Here is a 21,117-nt window from a genome sequence, read left to right on the forward strand (position 1 = left end):
TGCATAATTTAATTGGATACGATTGACAGTTATTTAATTTTTTAATAAGAAAAGTACTATAATTAGAAAGTTGAAATTTTATGCAAGGATTGCCAAAAGTTCTGTCTATCTATCCTGAAAGTCTCATCCTTTTGGGTCTCCTCAGTCAAAAGGTATTTGAGCCTAAGCTTAAAGTTAAAGCATAATTTAATTGAACTTCATTGCCATTTAATTTTTTTTTAATAAACAAATAAATAAATATGTTAAAAAATTTAAATTTTCAGGAGAAACTGCCACTAGTTCTATCTATCAACCCTAAAAGTTTTATTCAAGTTAAGCCTTATAAGTCGAAATTTATTTGGCCTTAAACATTGAGTTGACGCATAATTTAGTTGAACTTCTTGTTGTCATATATTTATTTTTTTTAATAAATAACTAATTTAGTTAGACAGTTGAATTTTTTTGGAGGAATTGCCGAAAGCTCTATCAACCATCAACTATCAACCCTGAAAGTTTCGTCCTTTTAGGTCTCGTTAATCAAGTTATTTAAAAAAATTGGCGCATAATTTAATTGGATACGATTGACATTTATTTATTTTTGAATAAAAAAGTACTATAGTTAGAAAATTTAAATTTTTTTGAGGAATTGCCGAAAGTTCCAACTATCAACCCTAAAAGTTTTGTACTTTTAGGTCTCGTCAATCAAGATGTTTAAAAAAATTGGTGCATAATTTAATTGGATACAATTGTTATTTATTTATTTTTAAATAAAAAAGTACTATAGTTAGAAAATTCAAATTTTTTTGAGGAATTGCCGAAAGTTCCAACTATCAACCCTAAAAGTTTCGTACTTTTAGGTCTCGTCAATCATGTTATTTAAAAAAAATCAATGCATAATTCAATTGGATACGATTGACATTTATTAATTTTTGAATAAAAATTACTATAGTTAGAAAGTTGAAATTTTATGCAAGGATTGCCAAAGGATCTGTTTATCTACCCTAAAAGTTTCATCTTTTAGGTCTCATCAGTCAAAACGTATTTGGACTTGAACATTGATTTGGTGCTTAATTTTGGTAAATTATTAAACTTTATTTTTTTAAATTTGGTGCTTGAACATTGATTTGTTATTTATTTATTTTTTAAATTAAGAAAATACTTGAGCTAAAAAGTTCCTAACAATCAACCCTTAAAATTTCGTCCTTTTAGGCCTCGTCAATTAAAGTTATATAGGAAAATTGGTGCATAATTTAATTGAATACGATTGACATTTATTTATTTTTAAATAAGAAAGTAATATAGTTAAAAAGTTGAAATTTTATGCAAGGATTGCCATATAGGTTCTGTTTCTCTACCCTAAAAGTTTCATCCCTTTAGGTCTCATCAGTCAAAAGTTATTTGAATTTAAACTTAAAGTTGACGCATAATTTAATTGAACTCCATTGCCATTTATATATTTTTTTAATAACTAACTAAATTAGTTAAAAAATTGACATTTTCCGGAGAAATTGCCAATAGTTCTATCTATCAACCCTGAAAGTTTCGTCCTTTTAGTTCTCGTCAATCAAGTTAGTCAAAAAAATTGGTGCATAATTAAATTGGATATGATTGACCTTTATTTATTTTTGAATAAGAAAGTACTATAGTAAGAGGGTTGAAATTTTATACAAGGATTGCCAAACGTTCTGTTTATTTACCCCGAAAGTTTCATCCTTTTAGGTCTCATCAGTCAAAAAGTATTGGGACTTAAACATTAAGTTGACGCATAATTTAATTGAACTCCTTGTTACATTTATTTTTTTTTTATAAATAACAAATTAAGTTAGAAAGTTCAAATTTTTTGGAGGAATTGCCAAAAATTCCAACCATCAACTCTAAAAGTTTCGTCCTTTTAGGACTCATCATTCAAGTTATTTAAAAAAAAAATTGGTGCATAATTTAATTGGATACGATTGACATTTATTTATTTTTAAATAAAAAAGTACTATAGTTACAAAGTTGAAAATTTATGCAAGGATTGCCAAAGTGTCTGTTTATCTACCCTGAAAGTTTCATCCTTTTAGCTCTCATCAGTCAAAAGTTATTTGAATTTAAATCGCTCTTTAAATTGCAATACTACAACACAAATTTATATGCGTAAAAAAAAATTAAAACACCACTTATATATTCGAAATCCTTACCTGCAACGCATGCATCCTCTCCTTCAAATGATCCTGCAACCGATCATTGGACTCCGACAGCAGCTTATCAACGGTGGCGGACAAACGAGAATTGTGATCCTCGTTCATCTTCAGTCTTTGGTTGAGTCTCACTAACTCGGCGTTCTTCTCGTCCAAGTTCGCTTCCAGTCTTTGAATTCGATCTTCTGCTGACCCGTGACGTTCTTGGGCCTACAAAAACGCAGTAATCGCCCAGTTTCGATAAACAGACTCACTCTAAGGTGAATTATGTACAACAAGAGCACTTTATCACTGTAAAATCGAATAACATGCACATGAGACAACACTGATTTGTTAATTTTTTGTGTGATAAATTATATTCCTTTTGTAATATGTTCGGTAAAAAATATAGTGACACTATATTTGGTACCAAAAATCAGCTAGAAAATGCATAGTAATAGTGCTAAAACTAAACTAAAAGACTAGCTCAAGGCTCACTTTTTAGCTAACATTCAATATATAATAGTCATCATAAAATATGTCATGAATCTCTATTCTAGTTCCATCAAAAGCTATTTATGTCCTTGTATGTGTAGTTCAGACTAACGTGTATATCAATCAATCAATCAGATGAGGTAAAGTGGACGTTTGACTCTAAGAATAATTTTTAAAAGCGAATTTAATGTGAGTATTCCAACAAGTGTTACAACTGAAATACGAAATTATTATTATTAGTATTAGTCTCACACTAAAACGCTTGTATCTAATACATTAAAAATCTAGACACTAGCACATACATACATTACCATTTAGTTGAAGGTCTGCAATATTATTTACATATTATAAGGTACTTGATGAATAAAGTGAGTGAGTTACCTTAAAAGTTGGGTTTTAAGCTAATTTCCCAACTTCCATTGTCTTTTGTTTGAAATTTAGTATCTTCAAACGTTCTGAGGCTTATATATCAGAGATACTTGCTAAAAATCCCACATCAACAGTAGAGGGAACAATTTACAGGGATCTACTCATTTCTCTGATGAACTATATACCGAACTCACTCTACTCCACAGCAAGCCACTAAGATAAACAGAGAGGGGACACTTTGGAGGATTTACCATAAGCTCTAGGGATTCACCAACATCAGAACTGGTCAAATGCATGTTGAGCATTGTACGAAACTCAACTCATTTCGTCAAACTCCTTCATCAAAATTGAGAAACTTTGATGTTGAGACCCTTCATACAAATGTGCCCATCAGTGAGTGTCTCAAATGCCTGGAATAGACTTCCAAATGCTTAGAAGAGACTTAGGAAGACTTAAGTCTATGGTCCTAAAATATTCCTTACCTGGCAAAAATTTCAATTTGACACTTGTGAGTGGAATTTTGGCGCCCAACATGTGAGTATCTCAAGTATACCATATTTTATAAACATCCCAAGGAATATGAGAAAAGAATATGCAATTTATTATATAGAAGCAATGGGCGATACGGTAGCCTACTTTAGGTTTACTTTTCAAGCAAATCTTTGAATAATAAATATGTGATAAGTATATTCTGTCCTGGCAAAATTGCCACGTCGACAAAAGTGGGTGGAATTTTGGCGCCCAACATGTGGGTATTTCCAATTTACACCATATTCTACGAGTATTTCTAATGTATGATAAAAGGGTATTCAATTTTCGATATTGATACTATAAGCCTCTCTGGGTATTGAATATCTAAAGTACCACTTCTCTGAATCGAAGGAGAGAAATAATAAACGTGGAAAACCTTTTAGTGGGTTTATTCAACTCACTCCAATTAACCATCGTCTTGCATTCTCTTGCCTAGTATACCTGATCCTATGATCTATACATCTCTAGACCACACTTGCACAGTAACCTAAATACCACTTTACTTGGAATTACAGAGAGTCCAAGTAAAGAACAATAACCAAAAATCAACATCAAGATTGTCTTCACCTCGCTAAAGGCCGCAGAGGTGTGGTTGGTTTTTCCAGAAAAAATGTTCAAAGTTGGCCATTTTCGGACTGTAAGAGAAATATTCATAATTTATTAGGGAACTTTGAAAATTCGTAACTTGGAAACCAGAAGACGTACGGCTTTTACAGTGATACCAAATGATTCAGAAGGTTCCAAACTTATAAAAAACGTTAAAGGAAGTTTTTGGAAATAATTCGTTTTTTCAGGAAAAAATTTCAAAGTTGACCATTTTCGGACTGTAAGACAAATATTCATAATTTATTAGCGAACTTTGAAAATTTGTAACTTGGAAACCAGAAGACGTACGGCTTTTACAGTGGTACCAAACGATTCAAACGGTTCCAAATTTTTAAAAAACGCTAAAGGAAAATTTTCAAAATAATTGGTTTTTCCAGGAAAAATCTTCAAAATTGGCCATTTTCGGACTGTAAGACAAATATTCATAATTTATTAGGGAACTTTGAAAATTCGTAACTTGGAAATCAGAAGACGTACGGCTTTTACAGTGGTACCAAACGATTCAGAGGATTCCAAATATCTAAAAAACGTTAAAGGAAATTTTTGAAAATGATTGGTTTTCTCAGGAAAAAATTTCAAAATTGACCATATTTGAACTGTAAGGCAAATTTTGCTTAGGTTAATAAGAAACTTTGAAATTCCATAGCCTGGAAACTATAAGAGGTACGACTATTCCAGTGGTACCAAATAATTTAGAGGGTTCCATATATTACAAAAACGTTAGAGAACATTTTTGAAAACTTTTGGTTTTTCCAAGAAAAAATTTCAAAATTGAATATTTTCGGACTCTAACGCAGATTATGCTTAAGTTAATAAGAAATTTTGAAATTCCACAACTTGGAAACTATAAGAGGTACGATTGTTCCAGTGGTACCAAATAATTTAAAAGGTTCCATATATTCCAAAAACGTTAGAGAAAATTTTTGAAAACTTTTAGTTTTTCCAGGAAAAAATTTCAAACTTGACCAAATTTGGACTGTAAAACAAATATGCATAAGTTAATAAGAAACTTTGAAATTCCATAGCCTGGAAACTATAAGAGGTACGACTGTTCCAGTGGTACCAAAGAAATCGGAAGGTTCCAGATATGCCAAAAACGTTAGAGAAAATTTTTGAAAACTTTTTGTATTTCCAGGAAAAAAAATTCAAAATTGACCAAATTTGGACTGTAAAACAAATATGCATAAGTTAATAAGAAATTTTAAAATTCCATAGCCTGGAAACTTTAAGAGGTACGATTGTTCCAGTGGTACCAAACAATGCAGAAGGTACCAGATATGCCAAGAACGTTAGAGAAAATTTTTGAAAACTTTTTGTATTTCCAGGAAAAAATTTCAAAATTGACCATTTTCGGATTGTAAGACAAATATGCATAATTTAATGAAAAATTTTGAAATTTCATAGCTTGGGTACTATAAGAGGTACGACCGTTCCAGTGGTACCAAAAAATTCAGAAGGTTCCAAATATTTCAAAAACGTTAGAGAAGATTTTTGAAAACTTTTAGTTTTTCTGGAAAAAAATTTCAAAATTGACCACATTTGGACTGTAAAACAAATATGCATAAGTTAATAAGAAACTTTGAAATTCTACAACTTGGAAACTATAAGAGGTACGATTGTTCCAGTGGTACCAAATAATTTAGAAGGTTCCATACATTCCAAAAGCGTTAGAAATTTTTTTTTAAACTTTTGGTTTTCCAAGAAAAAATTTCAAATTTGAACATTTTCGGACTCTAACGCAAATTATGCTTAAGTTAATAAGAAACTTTGAAATTCCATAGCCTGGAAACTATAAGAGGTACGATTGTTCCAGTGGTACCAAAGAATTCGGAAGGTTCCAGATATGCCAAAAACGTTAGAGAAAATTTTTGAAAACTTTTAGTTTTTCCAAGAAAAAAAATTCAAAATTGACCAAATTTGGACTGTAAAACAAATATGCATAAGTTAATAAAAAACTTTAAAATTCCATAGCCTGGAAACTTTAAGAGGTACGATTGTTCCAGTGATACCAAACAATTCTGAAGGTACCAAATATGCCAAGAACGTTAGAGAAAATTTTTGAAAACTTTTTGTATTTCCAGGAAAAAATTTCAAAATTGACCATTTTCGGATTGTAAGACAAATATGCATCATTTAACACAAAACTTTGAAATTTCATAGCTTGGGTACTATAAGAGGTACGACCGTTCCAGTGGTACCAAACAATTCAGAAGGTTCCAAATACTTCAAAAACGTTAAAGAAAATTTTTGAAAACTTTTAGTTTTTCTGGAAAAAAATTTCAAAATTGACCAAATTTGGACTGTAAAACAAATATGCATAAGTTAATAAGAAACTTTGAAATTCCACAACTTGGAAACTATAAGAGGTACGATTGTTCCAGTGGTACCAAATAATTTAGAAGGGTCCATACATTCCAAAAGCGTTAAAAAATTTTTGGTTTTTCCAAGAAAAAAATTCAAAATTAAACATTTTCGGACTCTAACGCAAATTATGCTTAAGTTAATAAGAAACTTTGAAATTCCATAGCCTGGAAACTATAAGAAGTACGACTGTTCCAGTGGCACCAAATAATTTAGAAGGGTCCATACATTCCAAAAGCGTTATAATTTTTTTTTTTAACTTTTGGTTTTCCAAGAAAAAATTTCAAATTTGAACATTTTCGGACTCTAACGCAAATTATGCTTAAGTTAATAAGAAACTTTGAAATTCCATAGCCTGGAAACTATAAGAGGTACGATTGTTCCAGTGGTACCAAAGAATTCGGAAGGTTCCAGATATGCTAATAACGTTAGAGAAAATTTTTGAAAACTTTTAGTTTTTCCAGGAAAAAAATTCAAAATTGACCAAATTTGGACTGTAAGGCAAAATATGCATAAGTTAATAAGAAACTTTGAAATTCCATAGCCTGGAAACTTTAAGAGGTACGATTGTTCCAGTGGTACCAAAGAATTCAGAAGGTTCCAAATACTTCAAAAACGTTAGAGAACATTTTTGAAAACTTTTAGTTTTTCTGGGAAAAAATTTCAAAATTGACCAAATTTGGACTGTAAAACAAATATGCATAAGTTAATAAGAAACTTTGAAATTCCACAACTTGGAAACTATAAGAGGTACGATTGTTCCAGTGGTACCAAATAATTTAGAAGGGTCCATACATTCCAAAAGCGTTAGAGAATTTTTTTTTAAACTTTTAGTTTTTCCGGGAAAAAATTTCAAACGTGACCAAATTAGGACTGTAAAACAAATATGCATAAGCTAATAAGAAACTTTGAAATTCCATAGCCTGGAAACTTTAAGAGGTACAATTGTTCCAGTGGTACCAAACAATTTAGAAGGTACCAGATATGCCAAGAACGTTAGACAAAATTTTTGAAAACTTTTTGTATATCCAGGAAAAAATTTCAAAATTGACCATTTTCGGATTCTAAGACAAATATGCATAATTTAATGAAAAATTTTGAAATTTCATAGCTTGGGTACTATAAGAGGTACGACCGTTCTAGTGGTACCAAAAAATTCAGAAGGTTCCAAGTACTTCAAAAACGTTAGAGAAGATTTTTGAAAACTTTTAGTTTTTCTGGGAAAAAATTTCAAAATTGACCATTTTCGGATTGTAAAACAAATATGCATAAGTTAATAAGAAACTTTAAAATTCCACAACTTGGAAACTATAAGAGGTACGATTGTTCCAGTGGTATCAAATAATTTAGAAGGTTCCATAAATTCCAAAAGCGTTAGAAATTTTTTATTTAAACTTTTGGTTTTTCCAAGAAAAAATTTAAAAATTGAACATTTTTGGACTCTAACGCAAATTATGCTTAAGTTAATAAGAAATTTTGAAATTCCATAGCCTGGAAACTATAAGAGGTATGACTGTTCCAGTGGTACCAAAGAAATCGGAAGGTTCCAGATATGCCAAGAACGTTAGAGAAAATTTTTGAAAACTTTTTGTATTTCCAGGAAAAAATTTCAAAATTGACCAAATTTGGACTGTAAAACAAATATGCATAAGTTAATAAGAAACTTTAAAATTCCATAGCCTGGAAACTTTAAGAGGTACGATTGTTCCAGTGGTACCAAACAATTCAGAAGGTACCAGATATGCCAAGAACGTTAAAGAAAATTTTTGAAAACTTTTTGTATTTCCAGGAAAAAATTTCAAAATTGACCATTTTCGGATTGTAAGACAAATATGCATAATTTAATACAAAACTTTGAAATTTCATAGCTTGGGTACTATAAGAGGTACGACCGTTCCAGTGGTACCAAACAATTTAGAAGGCTCCAAATACTTTAAAAACGTTAGAAAAAATTTTTGAAAACCTTTAGTTTTTCCAGGAAAAAATTTCAAAATTGACCAAATTTGGACTGTAAAACAAATATGCATAAGTTAATAAGAAACTTTTAAATTCCATAGCCTGGAAACTATAAGAGGTACGATTGTTCCAGTGGTACCAAATAATTTAAAAGGGTCCATACATTCCAAAAGCGTTAGAAAACATTTTTGAAAACTTTTAGTTTTTCTGGGAAAAAACTTCAAATGTGACCAAATTTGGACTGTAAAACAAATATGTATAAGTTAATAAGAAACTTTGAAATTCCATAGTCTGGAAACTATAAGAGGTACGACTGTTCCAAATAATTTAGAGGGTTCCATATATTCCAAAAAAGTTGGAGAAAACATTTAAAACTTATTAGTTTTTCCAGAAAAAAATTTTCAAAACTAAGAAAACGCGAAACGTGAGGTTAAAATCCTGGAAGATATAAATTCATTTCAAATGCCTGGAATTCATAAAAAATTCGTTTAACATTCCAGGAAGGCATCAAAGAAAACCCCAGAAGTCTAGAAAATGTAGAGTAGAATCCTGGAAAATATATGAAAAAATTACTGGAATAAAAGGAAAAATTACTTCCTATGCCCAAAACACATTTTAAATCTAAAAAATTACTTAAAAAATCTGAAATATGACGTGAAAGACTGAGAACTTCACTTGAAATTCTATAACTTAAAAACAATAAAAGAGGCACAAAGTCCTGGAACACATCTCAAATGCCGGGAACAAAATGAGAGATGACGGAAAATCCTCTTCGAAAAATTGGACCTAGAATAGGAAACTTTGAATGCATATATCTTTGAAACTTTTGATAAATGTGAGAGGAACTTTGGCGCCCAACATGTGGGTATCTCCAATAGACCATAATTAATAATACGTAATAAGTACGAAAAATTTAATATTTCTTCTATTTTAACTTTAAACAATTTGATACACGTAAGAATCTCTTTAATAACCTACTGGATGTTATGATATGTAATTTTAATCATCCACTTATTTCTGAAGATAAATCACATCCCAGGATCAATATTATCCTGGGGGTTCTTCCAAATTAGTCCTAATAGCAAATGCTACAACTTCAGAAAGACTAAGAAGAAGCTTAAGAGTACCCAGAAGACTCTTACAGGTATTCAAAGTGCCTCAAATAGGCTCTGAATTGTTTTAGTAAGTACCTGAAAGAGACTTAAGAAGACTTAGAAGTCTCTTACAGGCAGTTAAAATGCTTCAAATGCCTGGAATAAATGGTCTCTAAGTGCATAAAAGAGACTCAAGAAGACTTAAGGTCAATGGTCATAAATATATTTCTTTCCTGGCAAAAAATTAAATTTGACAAATGTGAGTGGAACTTTGGCGCCCAACATGTGAGTATCCCAAATGGACCATATTCTACAAATATTTCAAGCAATATGATAAAAGAATATTCAATTTTGAATTTATAGGCGATAGTTCTATCCGTGATAATTTGAAAACTATTCCAGGCATGTTAATGAAGTTTCCACTCAAAGTTGAGGAAATTCCCAAGGAACGTTTTCATATACAAAGAATTTTTGTAGCTTAAAAAGCTTTTGTAGCTTTTTGAGTAATATTCAGGGCGAAATTATATAAATGAAAAACAGTGATTTTTCAAAAGGATTTTTTACTGGGTAAATGTTTAGGGTGGGTGGGGGGGTAAGGGTAGTGTTTTTGAAAACGGTTTTTTTTTGTAGAAGACAAAGGCCGTTTTTTAACAAATCTACTCTTAACCCCCCACCCACCCCTAACAGCTTACCAGTAAGACTTTGCTCTGCAAAATCACTGTTTTTCAAAATAGTACGTATGAACAATAGATGATTTCGTCCATAATCCTTAATTTATTAACGTTGTTTTTGTATTAAATAATTATATATAAAATTATTATCAAATTTAAATAATATATATTGGATCATAGTCTTTGTTCTTCTAGGTTCCTTCGTTTATTTACATTTTATTTATAAATATTTAGTACAAAAACAGTGTTAATAAATTAAGGATTATGGGATGAAAAACAGTGATTTTTCAGAAGAAATTCTTACTGGTAAGCTGTGTGGGTGGGTGGGGGGGGTTAAGGTATTTTTTGAAAAACAATTTTTTTATGAAAAATAAAAACCGTTTTTTAAAAAAACTACTCTTAACCCCCCACCCACCCCTAACAGCTTACCAGTAAGACATTCATCTTCAAAATCACTGTTTTTCAAAATAGTACCTATGAACAATAGATAATTTCAATCTTTATAAGACCATAATCCGTACGTAATAAGTACCACCATAAATAACAAGGAAATGTCAAATATAAAGGAATATTTAATTTTCTGTTTCTATCTCCATTTAACATCTTAATCTCTTTGAAAAGTTATTTTTTACATACTTTAGGTTTACTTTTCAAGCAAATCTTCGAATAATAAATATGTGATAAGTATATTCTGGCCTGGCGAAACTGCCACGTCGACAAAAGTGGGTGGAATTTTGGCGCCCAACATGTGGGTATTTCCAATTTACACCATATTCTACGAGTATTTCGAATGTATGATAAAAGGGTATTCAATTTTCGATATTGATACTATAGGCCTCTCTGGGTATTGAATATCTAAAGTACCACTTCTCTGAATCGAAGGAGAAATAATAAACGTGGAAAACCTTTTAGTTGGTTTATCCAAGTCACTCCAATTAACCATCGTCTTGCATTCTCTTGCCTAGTTTACCTGATTACCTAATCCTATGATCTATACATCTCTAGACTACACTTGCACAGTAAGCTAGGAAAAGCAAAGGAAATTTTTGAAAATGATTGATTTTTTTAGGAAAAATTTTCAAAGTTGGCCATTTTCGGACTGTAAGATAAATGTCCATAATTTATTAAGGAACTTTGAAAATTCGTAACTTGGAAACCAGTACACGTACGGCTTTTACAGTGGTACCAAACGATTCAGACGGTCCCAAGTTTCTAAAAAACGTTAAAGGAAGTTTTTCAAAATGATTGGTTTTTCAAGGAAAAATTTTCAAAATTGGCCATTTTCGGACTGTAAGACAAATATTCATAATTTATTAGGGAACTTTAAAAATGTGTAACTTGGAAACCAGAAGATGTATGGCTTTTATAGTAGTACCAAACGATTCAGAGGGTTCCAAATTTCTAAAAAACGTTAAAGGAAATTTTTCAAAATGATTGGTTTTTCCAGAAAAAATTTTCAAAATTGGCCATTTTCGGACTCTAAGATAAATTTTCATTATTTATTAAGGAAATTTGAAAATTCGTTTCTTGGAAACCAGAAGACGTACGGCTTTCACATTGGTACCAAACGATTTAAACGGTTCCATATTTCTAAAAAACTTTAAAGGAAATTTTTCAAAATGATTGGTTTTTCCAGAAAAAATTTTTAAAGTTGGCCATTTTCGGACTGTAAGACAAATACTTATAATTTATTAAGGAACTTTAAAAATTCGTTACTTGGAAACCAGAAGACGTACGGCTTTTACAGTAGTACCAAACGATTCAGAGGGTTTCAAATATCTAAATAACGTTAAAGGAAATTTTTGGAAATGATTGGTTTTTCCAGGAAAAATTTTCAAAGTTGGCCATTTTCGGACTGTAAGATAAATGTCCATAATTTATTAAGGGACTTTGAAAATTCGTAACTTGGAAACTAAAAAATGTATGGCTTTTAAAGTGGTACCAAAGGATTAGGACGGTTCCAAACTTATAAAAAACTTTAAAGGAAATTTTGCAAAATGGTTGGTTTTTCCAGAAAAAAATTTTCAAAGTTGGCCATTTTCGGACTGTAAGATAAATGTCCATAATTTATTAAAGAACTTTGAAAATTCGTAACTGGAAACCAGAAGACGTACGGGTTTTACAGTAGTACCAAACGATTAAAAGGCTTCTAAATATCTAAAAAACCTTAAAGGAAATTTTTGGAAATGATTGGTTTTTCCAGGAAAAATTTTCAAAGTTGGCCATTTTTGGACTGTAAGATAAATGTCCATAATTTATTTGAAAATTCGTAACTTGGAAACCAGAAGACGTACGGCTTTTACAGTGGTACCAAACGATTCAGACGGTTCCAAATATCTAAAAAACGTTAAAGGAAATTTTTGAAAATGATTGTTTTTCACAGTAAAAAATTTCAAAATTGACCATATTTGGACTGTAAGGCAAAATATGCATAAGTTAATAAGAAACTTTGAAATTCCATAGCCTGGAAACTTTAAGAGGTGCGATTGTTTCAGTGGTACCAAATAATTTAAAAAGTTCCATATATTCCAAAAACGTTAGAGAAAATTTTTGAAAACTTTTAGTTTTTCCGGGAAAAAATTTCAAACGTGACCAAATTGACTGTAAAACAAATATGCATAAGTTAATAAGAAACTTTGAAATTCCATAGCCTGGAAACTATAAGAGGTACGATTGTTCCAGTGGTACCAAACAATTCAGAAGGTACCAGATATGCCAAGAACGTTAGAGAAAATTTTTGAAAACTTTTTGTATTTCCAGGAAAAAATTTCAAAATTGACCATTTTCGGATTGTAAGACAAATATGCATAATTTAATGAAAAATTTTGAAATTTCATAGCTTGGGTACTATAAGAGGTACGACCGTTCCAGTGGTACCAAAAAATTCAGAAGGTTCCAAATACTTCAAAAACGTTAGAGAAAATTTTTGAAAACTTTTAGTTTTTCTGGGAAAAAATTTCAAAATTGACCACATTTGGACTGTAAAACAAATATGCATAAGTTAATAAGAAACTTTGAAATTCCACAACTTGGAAACTATAAGAGGTACGATTGTTCCAGTGGTACCAAATAATTTAGAAGGGTTCATACATTCCAAAAGCGTTAAAAATTTTTTGGTTTTTCCAAGAAAAAAATTCAAAATTGAACATTTTCGGACTCTAACGCAAATTATGCTTAAGTTAATAAGAAATTTTGAAATTCCATAGCCTGGAAACTATAAGAGGTACGACTGTTCCAGTGGTACCAAAGAAATCGGAAGGTTCCAGATATGCCAAAAACGTTAGAGAAAATTTTTGAAAACTTTTAGTTTTTCCAGGAAAAAAATTTCAAAATTGACCAAATTTGGACTGTAAAACAAATATGCATAAGTTAATAGGAAACTTTGAAATTCCACAACTTGGAAACTATAAGAGGTACGATTGTTCCAGTGGTACCAAAGAATTCGGAAGGTTCCAGATATGCCAAAAACGTTAAAGAAAATTTTTGAAAACTTTTTGTTTTTCCAGGAAAAAATTTCAAAATTGACCAAATTTGGACTGTAAGGCAAAATATGCATAAGTTAATAAGAAACTTTGAAATTCTATAGCCTGGAAACTTTAAGAGGTACGATTGTTCCAGTGGTACCAAACAATTCAGAAGGTACCAAATATGCCAAGAACGTTAGAGAAAATTTTTGAAAACTTTTTGTATTTCCAGGAAAAATTTTTAAAGTTGGCCCTTTTCGGACTGTAAGATAAATGTCCATAATTTATTAGGGAACTTTGAAAATTTGTAACTTGGAAACCAGAAGATGTACGGCTTTTACAGTGGTACCAAACAATTTAGACGGTTCCAAATTTCTAAAAAACGTTAAAGGAAATTTTTCAAAATGATTGGTTTTTCCCGGAAAAATTTTCAAAGTTGGCCATTTTCGGACTGTAAGACAAATATTCATAATTTATAAGGGAACTTTAAAAATTCGTAACTTGGAAACCAGAAGATGTATGGCTTTTATAGTAGTACCAAACGATTCAGAGGGTTCCAAATATCTAAAAAACGTTAAAGGAAATTTTTGAAAATGATTGTTTTTCTCAGTAAAAAATTTCAAAATTGACCATATTTGGACTGTAAGGCAAAATATGCATAAGTTAATAAGAAACTTTGAAATTCCATAGCCTGGAAACTTTAAGAGGTGCGATTGTTTCAGTGGTACCAAATAATTTAAAAAGTTGCATATATTCCAAAAACATTAGAGAAAATTTTTGAAAACTTTTAGTTTTTCCGGGAAAAAATTTCAAAATTGACCAAATTTGGACTGTAAGGCAAAATATGCATAAGTTAATAAGAAACTTTGAAATTCCAAAGCCTGGAAACTTTAAGAGGTGCGATTCTTCCAGTGGTACCAAACAATTCAGAAGGTACCAAATATGCCAAGAACGTTAGAGAAAATTTTTGAAAACTTTTTGTATTTCCAGGAAAAAATTTCAAAATTGACCATTTTCGGATTGTAAGACAAATATGCATAATTTAATGAAAAATTTTGAAATTTCATAGCTTGGGTAGTATAAGAGGTACGACCGTTCCAGTGGTACCAAAAAATTCAGAAGGTTCCAAATACTTCAAAAACGTTAGAGAAGATTTTTGAAAACTTTTAGTTTTTCTGGGAAAAAATTTCAAAATTGACCACATTTGGACTGTAAAACAAATATGCATAAGTTAATAAGAAACTTTGAAATTCCACAAGTTGGAAACTATAAGAGGTACGATTGTTCCAGTGGTACCAAATAATTTAGAAGATTCCATATATTCCAAAAACGTTAGAGAAAATTTTTGAAAACTTTTTGTATTTCCAGGAAAAAATTTCAAACGTAACCAAATTTGGACTGTAAAACAAATATGCAAAAATGTTAAAAAACTTTTTTATTTTGAAAAACAGTGATTTTTCAGAAGAAAATCTTACTGGTAAGCTGTGTGGGTGGGTGGGGGGGTAAGGGTATTTTTTTTGAAAAACATTTTTTTTTTGTAAAAAATAAAAACCGTTTTATAACAAAAACCACTCTTAACCCCCCACCCACCCCTAACAGCTTACCAGTAAGACATTCTTCTGCAAAATCACTGTTTTTCAAAATAGTGCGTAAAAAAAATACATGATTTCGTCCATAATCCTTAATTTATTAACACTGTTTTTGTATTAAAAAATTATATATAAAATTATTATCAAACTTAAATAATATATATTGGATCATAGTCTTTGTCCTTCTAGGTTCCTGTGTTTATTTACATTTTATTTATAAATATTTAGTACAAAAACAGTCTTAATAAATTAAGAATTATAGATGAAAAACAGTGATTTTTCAGAAGAAATTCTTACTGTTAAGCTGTGTGGGTGGGTGGGGGGGTAAGGGTATTTTTTTGAAAAACATTTTTTTTTTTGTAAAAAATAAAAACCGTTTTTTTAACAAAAACCACTCTTAACCCCCCACCCACCCCTAACAGCTTACCAGTAAGACATCCTTCTGCAAAATCACTGTTTTTCAAAATAGTACATATGAACAATAGCTGATTTAAATCTTCAAGAGACCATAATTCATACGTAATAGTAATAAGGCAATGTCAAATATTAAAAAATATTTAATTTTCAGTATTGAAGCTATAGGCGATAAACCCTGTGTTTTCACCTCCATTTAACAACCTTATTTCTTTAAAAAGTAATTTTTTACATAGTTAAGCCCACTTTAGGTTTACTTTTTAAGAAAATTTTAGGATAATAAATATGTGATAAGTATAATCTTTCCTGGGAAAATTGCCACGTCGACAAAATTGGGTGGAACTTTGGCGCCCAACATGTGACTATCTGATACAAGTAAACAACTTGCATCCGCCTATTCCTACACTTATTTGTAGAGTGCTGTCTGTTTTATTATTTATAGATATAGTACGGATTCTTAATAGTCTTGTAAACAACTAAAGCACATTTTGACATAAATTATTGCTGTTAACCGATTAAAACACGAGTGTAACTTAAGCAGTAGGCAAACCTTCAACTAAACGTAAAGGAAAAGGTGCTAAAAAGACGAAAGAATACAAAGAAGAACAATAGTAAAGAAGTGAGCTGAGAGCCTCGTACCTGCGGTCTCACCTGCGTAAGAGCCTCCATGCGCAACTTGAGCTGCTCCTCGATCTCCGGCAACTTCGAGTATTGCGCCAACTTCTGCTCGGCCAACTCCAACTTCTCTTGGATGGCCGATATTCGTTCCTCGTGCAGCTGAGAGAGAAAGAGAGAAAAAATTTAGGTTTTGTAAAGGCGCATCAGCATCTGAGGCTATCTAGCGCCCTGTACGTTTTTTATTTTATATTTTATTATATAGATTTACTTCCTTTAAGAAGTTTTTATGGTGAGATTTTAATTATTGCAAAAGGGGCATATTGCTTGATTTTCCTTCCTTAAGATATATTCATGAGTGGTTTTCGTGTCAGTAATGTCGTATCAGAATTCTAAAAATAATTGATTGGTCTTTTCTGTTTAAACTTACATCTAGATAAGGTGAAGGTTGTATTTTGATTATCTCAAGAAGCCTATTGTCGGTTTCGTCTAAATCTAGTTTGAGTTGTGTAAAATTTTGTATTTTCTTATTTATTTGCAGGAATAGATCTCTGGTATTTGTCTTTGATCCGTCGTGCAGCTGAAAGATGAACATTAGGTCGGATATCTTACCGATTACGTATTGCATATCTTATCAATTAACGTTCTAAATTAACAAAACAAGAAAGCAATAATGCTTGTCAATATAAACCTAGAAGTTAGAAGCAATTTTGTCCATCAAGGTCCAAGGGCTGCCAAACCTGAAATTTTGAGACTCCTATTACATCATCGTGATTTGTATGCATTAGTGGACGTTTTTGTGTATAACTTAAGAACCGCTGGGAATATTTTCATAATTTTTTCACAGTAATATTAAGTGATTTTCGAAGATAGATTTAAGGGTAAAAAAGTCATTCTAGACTAAAAACTCTGAAAGTTAGAGCAGTTTTCTTTAGGGCATATTTTTTTGGCAATTTTCGTAGTGAATTATTACTATTGTTATGGATATTTTGAGAAGTAATTGAAATAGGCTAAAAAGAATTTTTGCATAAAAAAGGGCATTTCTTTTCCAACAATTCCATACCAAAATGTTTCCTGTACTTTAGGGACTTTTTGAGTTAGAGCCAATTTTGTCCATTAAGGTCCAATAGCTGCCAACTTTGAGACTTTCAGACTCGTATTACATCATCATGATTTTTGTGCATTAGTGGACGTTTTTGAGTATAACTTAGGAACCGCTAGGAATATTTTCATAATATTTCATAGTAACATTAAGGGGTTTCTGAGGATGGATTTGAGGGTAAAAACGTTGTTGTAGACTCAAAATTTCGATAGTTAGAGCAGTTTTGGTTGACGCATATTTCTTTGACAATTTATAAAGTAACTGTCCACTATTTTGGTAAATATTTAAGAAAATAATTGGAATTTTCTTAAAAAAGTTTTTGCTTAAGAAAGTGCGTTTCTTTTTTAATAATTCTATACCAAAATATTTCCTGTATCTCAAAAGTTCTCTGAGTTAGAAGCAATGTTGTCCATCAAGGTCCGATAGTGAGTTTTTGAGACTATTATTACATCATGGTGATTTTTGTGCATTAGTGGACCTTTTTTGTGTATAACGTAAGAACCGCTTAGAATATTTTCATAATTTTTTCACAGTAATATTAAGTGGTTTCTGAGGATAGATTTAAGGGTAAAAAAAGTCGTTCTAGACTAAAAACTCTAAAAAATAGAGCAGTTTTCGTTGGGGCATATTTTTTTGGCAATTTTCGTAGTGAATTATTACTATTGTTATGGATATTTTGAGAAATAATTAAAATAGGCTAAAAAGAATTTTTGCATAAGAAAGGGCGTTTCTTTTCCAATAATTCCATACCAAAATATTTCCTGTATCTCAAAAACTCTCTGAGTTAGAGCAATTTTGTCCATCAAGGTCCAATAGCTCCCAACTTTGAGATTTTCAGACTCGTATTTCAACATCGTGATTTTTGTGCATTAGTGGACGTTTTTAGGTAAAACTTAGGAACCGCTAGGAATATTTTCATAATATTTCACAGTAACATTAAGGCGTTTCTGAGGATGGATTTGAGGGTAAAAACGTTATTGTAGACCCAAAATTTCGACAGTTAGAGCAGTTTTGGTTGGGGCATATTTCTATATTATTAAAAAATCTTAGAAATTAGTAGAAGAATCTTATGGAGTATTCATCTGGACCTGGTTTCACGTTTATTTAGTTGTCACTTCAGTACGCTAAATAATCAGTAAGTAATTTGAAATAGTAAGCGATTATAAATGAAGTAGTGAAAAAAATTTTAGTGTTCAGTGTTCAAGTGACATAACAACATTAAGTAGCTTTGATCAAAATCTTCGTTTTATTGCGCACTTTTTCCCGTTAAATCTCATTTTACCAAAATTATCTCATTTACCTTTATCTGGGCCTCCTTATGTTGCAGCTCCTGCTCCAGTTTCTCGTTCAAGTCATGTAGCGACGTGCTCTCCCTCTGAGCGTTCAAATACCGTTTCTCCAACGTGGCGATCCGTTCCTCCTGATCCTCCTTCTGCGCCACGTTCTCCCTCAGATCCCGTTGCAGTTTCGCGTTCACCTCCTGCGCCTTGAGCAGCTCCTTCTGCGCTTTTGCCAAATTCTCCTCCAACTCGCCCACCCTGTTTTGCATTTCGGCAACCCTGCGTTGCCAGTTACTGATCTCGCTCGTCTGTAATAAAAAAACAACGATAATGAAATAGTCAATTAATCGATCAGAATTTTAGAGTATTTTAGTTTGATTTCTAGCTTAAAAATTGGCCAACAGATGGCGTATTATTTTTTTTAATCCAAGTTATCGGTTTAGTTTGGGGAGGGTACCGTTGGCGGCACTGCTTACTTCACTTTTATTTATTAAACCAGTTTTATTAGTTAAATGAATCATAAAATAAATTGAATAAACTCCAACTTAAACACACCTAACCTCACTTTGTTTGAAGGATTCGTATGTGGTGACATACTTCGAAAACTGTTTGAATGTACGAAATGCAGGAATCTACGATAGATATGAGCGAAAATAGCAAAGACACGTACATGCTAAATGATTAAATAAAAAGTGTATGTTCCGCTCATGCCTCCTATGATGTTTTTCGTTATTCGGTTTGTTTATTATATTTAAATAATAAAATTAATGATTGTTTACATTTTTACTGGCATTTTACGACCATCTCTGATAAATGTTGCGTATAAGTGCATCAAAAGTGACCTCAATTTAGATACGTGTAAAAATTACTTTCATTTAAAATAAAAACAACCTTCGATAGCTCAGTTGGTAGAGCGGTGGACTGTAGTGGAACATTGTTTGTATAGACATCCATAGGTCGCTGGTTCAAATCCGGCTCGAAGGAACATTTTTTCTTATTTTTTACTAAATGATTTGATCATTTTAGGTTGTTCCTATATTGGAACACTGGGAACAAACGGGGACATAATTTTTTTTTTTATTGTAGGTATTACACGACCCAAGAACTAATTGATTTAGTTGAAGATGAGCAGCTTTGGGCTGCAGATGTTTTTATCACACCTCCAAACGATGGAAGTATGAAAGTATGGTACCGTAAATTTACTGTTTTTCGTCCTTAATATCTAATCTAATAACACTGTTTTTGTATTAAATATTTATTGCATTTATTTGCATGAAACAATAGTATCAATTTACAGGGCATTAAATTCTCCTTAAAAAAGTCTCATGAGTTTTTTTTTAGAAAATGCATATTTTTTAAAAAAAACTTGAAAAAATTAGATTCTAGTCTTTTTGCATAAAGATGTCAATTGCCTTGTTTCTTAAGTATAAAAAAAGTATGAAGGGTTATAATACATATCAAATAAAAGGAAAAAAAATACCTTTTTAATTTTTTCTAAAAATGCATAGTTTTTGAGTAAATGAAGGAAAACCGAACCAATATATACTATACCCTAGTTCTTTTGCATAAAAATATTTGCCTTGTTTCTAGTTGGAATGCATATCAAATTATAGGGCCTTTTTTCTAAAAAATGCATAGTCTTTCAGTAAATAGAGGAACATTGAACCAATACGTACTCCTAGTTCTTTCGCATAAAAATATTAATTGCTCTGCTTCTAGGTTACGCATATCAAATTACGAGGCATTGAATTTTTTTTAAAAAGTCTTATGAGTTTTTCTCGCAATATTATTTATTATTGCAAAATGCATAGTTTTTGAGAAAACTGGGAAAAACTGGAACCAGTAAATACCCCTAGTTTTTTACACAAAGATGTCGTTTATTTTGTTTCTTGAATATAAAAAAGCATTGGATTTTTAATATATATCAAATTAAAAAAAAATCAATTTCCTTTAAAAAGTGTCAAATTACTACAGCTCAAATATTTAATGAAATTCATCTGAAAAATCACTGTTTCTCACTGTCCACATTATTCAATCTAATAGTGCTGTTTTATACTAAATATGTATATATAAGAATATATGAAATTTAAATAAACAGTGTTATTAAATTAAATGTTGAATATATATTTTCTGCAAAAACATTGTTTTTCATCAACAAAACCCTTGCCCCCCCACCCACCCCAAACATTTTTTTAGTAAGAAATGTTCTTGAAAAATCAGCGTTTTTCGTCCATAATATCCAATCTAAGAGCACTGAAATTGTATTAAATATTTATTAATATAATTTAGAAAAACAAATTTAAATAAACAAACTGTGTTATTAGATTAGATATTAACGATGAAACTATCTGTTACTCATGTGTATTATTTTGGAAAACAATGATTTTTGAAAACAATTTCTTACTGGTAAGTAGTGTGGGGTGGGTGGGGGG

At 31.0% G+C, this 21,117-nt stretch overlaps 1 protein-coding gene and 1 non-coding gene across 24 annotated transcripts in view; one reads left to right on the forward strand and one right to left on the reverse strand.

Moving 5' to 3' along the window:
• LOC126747927 (liprin-alpha-1) overlaps window positions 1-21,117 on the reverse strand; it is a 455,345-nt gene that overhangs the window by 116,387 nt on the left and 317,841 nt on the right. For 21 of the 23 annotated variants that reach the window (XM_050456896.1, XM_050456904.1, XM_050456907.1 and 18 more), the window contains 3 exons: window positions 18,706-18,993; window positions 16,328-16,465; window positions 2,160-2,369 (listed from right to left, as the gene is read on the reverse strand). In XM_050456896.1, the coding sequence (XP_050312853.1) occupies window positions 2,160-2,369; window positions 16,328-16,465; window positions 18,706-18,993 (636 nt within the window). The remainder of the gene's footprint in view (window positions 1-2,159; window positions 2,370-16,327; window positions 16,466-18,705; window positions 18,994-21,117) is intronic. The other 2 variants (XM_050456903.1, XM_050456908.1) reach the window with 1 other exon arrangement.
• Trnay-gua (transfer RNA tyrosine (anticodon GUA)) lies at window positions 19,576-19,669 on the forward strand. Its single transcript has 2 exons — window positions 19,576-19,612; window positions 19,634-19,669. It is a non-coding gene; the product is annotated as a tRNA-Tyr (tRNA).

The sequence above is a fragment of the Anthonomus grandis genome, chromosome 20, assembly GCF_022605725.1.
Source record: "Anthonomus grandis grandis chromosome 20, icAntGran1.3, whole genome shotgun sequence".
NCBI lineage: Eukaryota > Metazoa > Arthropoda > Insecta > Coleoptera > Curculionidae > Anthonomus > Anthonomus grandis.